This window comes from Mangifera indica, unplaced genomic scaffold (assembly GCF_011075055.1).
Source record: "Mangifera indica cultivar Alphonso unplaced genomic scaffold, CATAS_Mindica_2.1 Un_0093, whole genome shotgun sequence".
NCBI classification, from domain to species: domain Eukaryota; kingdom Viridiplantae; phylum Streptophyta; class Magnoliopsida; order Sapindales; family Anacardiaceae; genus Mangifera; species Mangifera indica.
In genome coordinates, this window is record NW_025401185.1 from 89,009 (window position 1) to 96,362 (window position 7,354).

The window sequence follows — 7,354 nt, forward strand, 5'->3', positions numbered from 1 at the left end:
AAGTAGTTGAGTCCTTAGAAGCCTTAAGTTCCTTATCTAGGTTAAAATCCCAATATCACATCTCTGGACTTCAGAAGGACCAATCTCACTGAAATATAGTTGCAATTCAAATGAAAAAAAGTAAATTAGCTTCCCTTACATGTCTTAATAATCAAGGTAATTGATTAAATTAACCATTCTAGGGGGTTGGTACAATTTTATTTAACATTTAAGAGATTATATGAATATAGTCAGCAGAATAGGGTTGGAAAAATTTACCTCTAAATAAAATAGAGAATTTACAGTAGACACCACCATATTTAACCTCTAAATTGAACGAAGGTAGAAAAATTTTGGCCAAAAATTTTGATTTTTCATATTCAAACTTGTTGTAAATGGCTTTAGGGTTTAGCATAAAGTATTAAATAGATGTATCTTAGAATTTATGTTGATTTTTAAATTTATATTGTTAGAACCATGTTATATGTTTGGGGTTTGAATTTTAGAATTTGAGTGCATGAATGTTCTGTTTTTTATGGAAAGGATTATGATTTCAATGTTGATAGAAAATTAATTTAAAAAGGATTATGATGTTATTTTTAATTAGTAAAAGTAGATTTGATATATAAAATCATGAAAAAATTTATCATTAGGTGTGATTTATTTTGTAGGCACGATCTTGCCTACTGGGCGAATCATGTCTAATGACATTGTTTAATATAGGAAGGGGTACTTAATATTTTATTATAAGCAATTAGGGGTGATTGGTAGGTGTTTCACCTAATAGGGAGTAACTGATATTTGATAATAGACATGTAGGGGCAATTGATAGGTGTTATGCCTAGTGGGGGGCAATCGATATATGATAGTATACGTTTGGGGATACGGTAAGTGCAACATCTAGTGAAGGTGAAATGATGTTTTACATAATAAGGGTAAATTGAAATTTTACATATAAGAAGTAAATTGATATTTATAGTTTAGGTGTTTTATTTTAAATTTTTTTGTTTTTATTGTAAATCTCTCCTTAAATTTTGGGTCCTAAGGCTTTATCTCGAGGCCCCATAAAGAGAGACCCCCTTGAACCTACCACACTCATTGGACAGTTGGACCTTTTCAAAGGGCTATGCCCCTTTGACATCAATCAAGGGTTCTATCCCTTTAAACCCCAATTATGAGAATACGTTATGCAATGACTCTCAAATATGCCTTGTAAGGAGCCTTTCTAAATTGTTTGTTCCTAATCATCATAAATCTCTTTACCAACATTATTTTTCATTTGAATATCATTTTTGAGCACTCAAGACCTAAAAGTACACAAATTTTGTTATGTATTGGTTTATGGTTTATGATTTTGGGATTAGGATTTAGAGTTTACAATTTAGGTTTTATGGTTTATGGTTTTGTGTTTACAAATTTAGGATTTATGGTTCATGGTTATGGTTTAAGGTTTAGTGGTTATAGTTTAGGGTTTATGGTTTATAATTAAGGTTTTACTGTTTATAGTTTATGGCTTATGGCTTATTGTTTAAGGTATATGACTTTTGGGTGGGAGATTAGGGTTTATAATTTAAAATTAATGGTTTATAGTTTTTCCTTTGTAGCTCATGATTTAGAGTTTAGAGTTTAGTGTTTAGGATTTATGAATTATGGTTCATTGTGTATGATTTAGGGTTTAGAGTTTGTAGTTTATGATTTATGATTTATGATTTATAGTTTATGCTTTATGAATTAGTGTTTAGAGTTTATGGTTCACGATTTAGGGTTCATGGTTTATGATTACAAATTGTAGTTCACAATTTAGAGTTTATAAGGTTTATGGTTCATGATTTAAAGGTTTATTGTTAATAGTTTGCGATTATAGTTTAAGATTTATAACTTATAGTTTATAGTTTAGAGTTTTGAATTAAGAGTTTATGGTTTATAATTTACGATATAAGGTTTATAATTTATGGTGTATGGTGTACAATTTAAAGTTTATAGCTTACAGTTTAAGGTTCCAAGTTTAGAATTTATGGTTCATGATTTAGGTTATGGTCTATGGTTTTGGATTTATACTTTGAGATTATGATTTAGGGTTTAAAGTTTTCAATTGAAGCTTTAAAGTTCATGGTTTAAGGTTAACAAATTCTGAGTTGGAGTTTAATGGTCACAATTTATGATTTTAGGGTTCTCAATTTAAGGTAAAATTTGATTTAACACCCCATTATGGAAACTAGCATCCTACCACCTATTTTGGGAAATATCATTTTATCTCTTATTATTGTAAATATTATTTTATTATCTATCATGAAAAATTGCATTTTAACTTAATTGGCGTGAATTTTCATACCGGGTTGAATCACACCTATTCCATTAATTTTTTTTCCTTTCCCGATTTCAGCACCTTTCTCTTAAAATTCTTTAAATTATTAATACTAACAATATAATGACCGAATATAATCTTAATATCTCAGTTTATTCAAGTTTTTGGCTTGATACGTAGTTTTTTTTATAGAAAATTGATTGACAAGAGTTGGAATTGATATGGTGAAAAATGTTAAGGTATTCAAACTATTCAAAGGTTAGGTATAAAACAATCTTGACATTATTTGAAATATTACTGAATATCAAAGACGAAGTCCACAAGCTTGTGTGTCAAGGCGGATCAAGAAAATGCGAGGATATAGATTTCGCATGGCCCAAGGGCCAAGGCAGAAAAAAAAAGCCTTTGTTCACTCGCCGTAATATCTACAGTACAAAACAATAACCCTTATCAGTAGATAGTCAAAACAAATAACTATGATTCTGTGCATAGATCAGTTAAATGATCCCTCTTCAGTTCTAGCTAGTTGTTTCGACTGAAGTTAGCGCCCCAAAAAGTTGACAGTTGTTCATATTTGCGAAACGTTGACGCCAACTTTTCTTTATTTAATTGTAAATGTCCCATTCCAGTTTAATTTATTCCAACTTAATCCAATATGTTCAGTTATTTATATTTAATACTTGCTAAAGGAATTAAACCACTATTCACGTACTAATTTTTAATATTGCCACTAACCGGTTTAAATATGTTGGGCATCTCAAGCTACCAGCAAATGTCGGCTGATACTCTTTCTAGCTATTATATACATAGTGCAAACTCATGAAATTGAATATATATGTACATGATTAGATTAATAAATCCTGAAAGGAAAGACAAGCATTTTGTTACAAGGGTGAGTAATTAAGCTAATTACTCGATGAACATTTATGTGCTGTGTTTTGATAAGAAAGACGTGATACAGAGAGTGGTTCAGTTGAAGTCACAGGTGACGACATCATGACAAGAAAAAAGACTATATAGAATGCGACTAAATTGTTGCCAGGTGAAGCGATCTTGCCCTGTTGTATCCCATAACAATACGTCCAAATTCTTTTTTCTTAATTTTTTTGAAAACAAACCTGTAAAGAGCTTTGATCCACTCACTATACTTGGGTGGGATTTGACTCACAAGTTGATATAACTACTTTAGGCTTGAGGTAAATAAAGCGTAAACCCTTTTTCTGTTTGCTAAGATATTATAAAAATTTCTTTCACCCATTTTTTTCTTTTTAAAATAGATTTAGAGCATATCCCCCCATATTCAAACCAAAAGAAATAGAAGTAGTCGGTTGTATTGAAGTTAAAGCTTAGTGATGGAACGAGGTCAAAGAAAGGAAAAGGAGTGGAAAGAGAAGCAGAAATGGTAAAGGTGGAAAAATAAGAAGAGGTTAATATTTTATGTATAAAAAAACACAAGTTTAAGTTTTTTTATGATATATTATAATTAAAATTTTAATTTATCTGATTTAATAATTATAAAATTAGTTATCCAATCTATAATTTATTTTATTTAGTATAATTGATTCTATTTTTTAAAAAATAATATTTCTTATAATGGAATTTCATGTTAACCCCAAAAAAAAAAAAAAAAGTGAGTTGGATGCTCCTTAGTGGGTGACAGTGGGTCACATGAATTAAGACTAAAAGAAAAGGGATGAGAAATCAATGACAGGGCGATTGCCAAAAGTTGTGTAGAAAGAATAGCTAGCTTTGGATATCTCCATGTTTGTCAGCATAACTTTCCCAACGTCTCTTTCACGAGAATGACCATTTCCAACTTTCTTGTTTTCTTCTACTCTTTTCATCTGTTTGTCTTCTTGTTCCCTCGAAATGTGTGTTTGATACTCCCTTTATCTCTCTTTTATATTTTTCAATAACTTGTAGTAGATTTTTGTTCACCGTTGGGTTACCGTGTGCTACTCAATTATGAAATCAGCATAAATCATTCCAATGGACTTTACTTGAAGTCATTTGTAATCGTTTTTCTTCATTAGTAAAAGTGTTTGGATTCCGAAACAAGAAAAAGGAAATAAAATTCAATTAAAAGTTACACGTTTAAGAACAAATTCATGGCCCATGCTTGCTAGCTAGCTTTTGGTGCCCATAATCCAAACAAGCAAACACATATCTCTCTCAGTCCAATTAATTAAGGAAACAAATTCGTATGAAACTCAAAGACACACAACCCTTTATTACTTCATAGAAGATCATAGGCCCTAATGAAAACTCAAGTTGATGTATTCTACTTTATAGGCCACTCTAATCATACGTACCAAAACATGGACTAAAAACTCATAGAATAATATAGTAATCAAATTGCCTGGTCTCTTGGTTTAAAACATTGACAAACTTGGGAAATGGGTATATTACAAATTGACAACACTGGGAAGTAGTAGTTGAATTTATAATTTCAACTGAAATGTTGATGCTCCAACCATGGCCAAAATCCCGACTGATCGTCCATGCCACAGAACATGCTGCTAAGGCTTTCTTCCTTACCCATCTGGAGGTCATGAGGCCTTGATGACGAATTGTGGTTGTGGAAAAGCTGAGCCACTCCGGTTGGAGTTGGCCTCACTGATGAAGATGAAGTTGGGAAAAGAGATCTACTTGTTGGATGATTAGATAGAGGGCTGTCAATAGCTGGTGTCCTTGATATATCCAACTTTACATCAGAACTGTTCTCACTTCTATTACTGCAAGATCCCTCAGTTTCTTTATTCAGATTGATCGATTCAGTCACTTCTCTGCTTTTCAGTGCCAATATCTGTAATCGTAATTAATTAAATTTAACAATAAAAAATATAGCTTACTTAGAGCTAGAGATGTATGCTAAATACATAAATAAATAATCAATCAGTCCATCCAAAGTTAAAGAAATGTTGATAAAAAAAGAAGCTTGCTGAAAAGCTTCCAATGGTTGAAGAAGCTACCAGAAATAAAGGTTCTTAAAATCATTAACCAAGTAAAAGTCAAAGGCATGAACCATTAATGTGAAAATAACATGATTGCCAACTTTTTTCTACAGAATCAATGCAAACTCATGCAAATAATCATCATCATCATCATCATAACAACAACTGAAGAATTCTTATGACTAACCTCAGCATGAAGCTTTTGGTTTTGAGCTTGGAGTGCATCATTATCTGCTTTGATGGCTTCATATTGTCTTTTAAGTAGATCGTAGTCTTTCTCAAGTTGCTTGGTTTTCCACCTAGCCCTTCTGTTTTGGAACCAAATAGCGATCTGTCTTGGTTGGAGACCAAGAGCCCTAGCCAGCTGCATTTTTCTCTCAGGCTCAAGTTTGTTCCCCAATTCAAAATTCTTTTCAAGGGTTTTAACCTGCTCCATGTTAAGCCTCCTTTTCTTTTCTCCTGCCTGTGATCCATCATCAGACAAATCATCCTCTCCATTTGCGTCTTCACCAATATCGACTCCCGAAAACGACATTGATCGCTTTCCTAGAAATGATGCAACCCCTGCACCAACAGTTAATTTTATTCAAATCTATAACATTTCAGAAAGTGTTCATAAATACTGTACAGATACATGTCTCAAGTGAGAGAGGGAGAGAGAGAGAGAGAGTACCATGAAAGTCTTGAGGTGTGCATGACGATAAAATTGGATTGAGAGAGGTGGGATGTTGACGATCATCTTCATGAGGTGCTTGCGGCATGAAATTTGTTGGGAAGAAAGCCATCCCATTGCAAGTCATGACCGATCTAGATTTGTGCCACAAATCTTATGAATTGCAGTGAAAATCTCAGGGTCATATTCAAACTATAGAGAAAAAATGAAGATTCTTAAACTGAAAATGAACAGAGATTTGATAAATTTTATAAGCAAAATTAGAGTTGCTTCATCAGAAAGGAGATGAAGAGAAGGTGGAATAGATAACTTATAGACCTTATCAGTCGCTAAGAGATTACTTTACATATAAAAATATACTTCGGGAGAGAAAGAGGAGAGAGGGAAGGGAGAGTGAGGATGAGACTCTTGATAATTCTATAGTTCTACTTCCCTTTATATGAGGGGAAATTTAACTTGCTGTTTTTGCTTTTCCTATTTGGAATGACTGATTAAGCTGTTGAAAAAAAGTGTAATACCCTAGTACAAAAAGTGAAAACAAAACAGTTCTTTACAATTTTTTTTAGAAACCACACTTGCTATATTCCAATAGGTCACTTGGATAAAAGATTAAAAAAAAAAATAATGAATACTACCAATGGAAGCGAAATTGCATATTGGAGTTAAATTTTGATGAGAACTTGAGTGCCAAGGGAGAAAATTAGTGGTGATTTTCGTATAATAATATATTAACTGTTGGTTGTGGCCCAGGCACTCTTTAAGAGACAAATAGTGGTGTATTCTCCAGAAAGACAGTTGTCTTTTAACATAAAGAAAATTACAGTAAGAAGAAAGCACTTACAATGAAAGAGAGAAAATGGGGTTCATTTTAAAAGCCCGTTTTATGCGAGGTGGGTGAGTTAATATAAGATATGTTTGATGATATATGATAAGTTAATTAAACGGGTAAATTGATGATATATGATAATATATTTTGTGTTAATTGTAGAAAGAGATGATGTTACTTAAGTTGCAAATAGGATTGATTTTTGGAGAGAGAATGTCCAGGAATCTAGGGATGGGTCCAATGAGAGGGGCAGGGCTTGCTACCTAACCCACCAACAGGGATCGTGCATTAAGACCAACCTCTTTCCAATCCATTATCCTTCCATCAGTTTCAGTTACGTTGTTGCATTTGCCATTGTGTTTGAATTTTGAAAGAAATAAACAAAGAGAGAGATGAGGGTTATTGGAAAACCCAAGCAAAGTCCCTGTTCTTATAACCCTACACGAGCTGGTCTTTTTTGTCTCTATACCCTCCATCCCTATCTCCACTCCTCTCTCTTCTGCCACTTCCCCCGCCATCATTCTGCCACCTCCTCCTCATGTCCTATCCCGCACTCTATTATATATGTATATATCTTGCTTGTTATTTAAGTTTTTAATTAATGGGTTTTGCCAGAA

General features: G+C 32.7%; 1 protein-coding gene across 1 annotated transcript; it reads right to left on the bottom strand.

Moving 5' to 3' along the window:
* Window positions 1–4,488: 4,488 nt before the first annotated feature.
* On the bottom strand, window positions 4,489–6,326 carry LOC123207686 (homeobox-leucine zipper protein ATHB-13-like). Its single transcript, XM_044625157.1, has 3 exons — window positions 5,912–6,326; window positions 5,426–5,802; window positions 4,489–5,090 (listed from the first exon to the last, which is right to left on the bottom strand). The coding sequence occupies exons 1-3, from the start codon at window positions 6,036–6,038 to the stop codon at window positions 4,734–4,736; spliced, it is 861 nt and encodes a 286-aa protein (XP_044481092.1). The 5' UTR covers window positions 6,039–6,326; the 3' UTR covers window positions 4,489–4,733.
* Between the last annotated feature and the right edge of the window lie 1,028 nt (window positions 6,327–7,354).

What these genes read in the sequence shown, in the direction of transcription:
- LOC123207686 (XM_044625157.1), bottom strand. Translation starts at nt 6,038, where the DNA reads ATGACTTGCAATGGGATGGCTTTCTTCCCAACAAATTTCATGCCGCAA. An exon ending in CACACCTCAAGACTTTCATG is followed by an intron (nt 5,803 to 5,911) that starts GTACTCTCTCTC and finishes CTGTTGGTGCAG; the next exon opens with GGGTTGCATCATTTCTAGGA. An exon ending in ACCAAAAGCTTCATGCTGAG is followed by an intron (nt 5,091 to 5,425) that starts GTTAGTCATAAG and finishes TTACGATTACAG; the next exon opens with ATATTGGCACTGAAAAGCAG.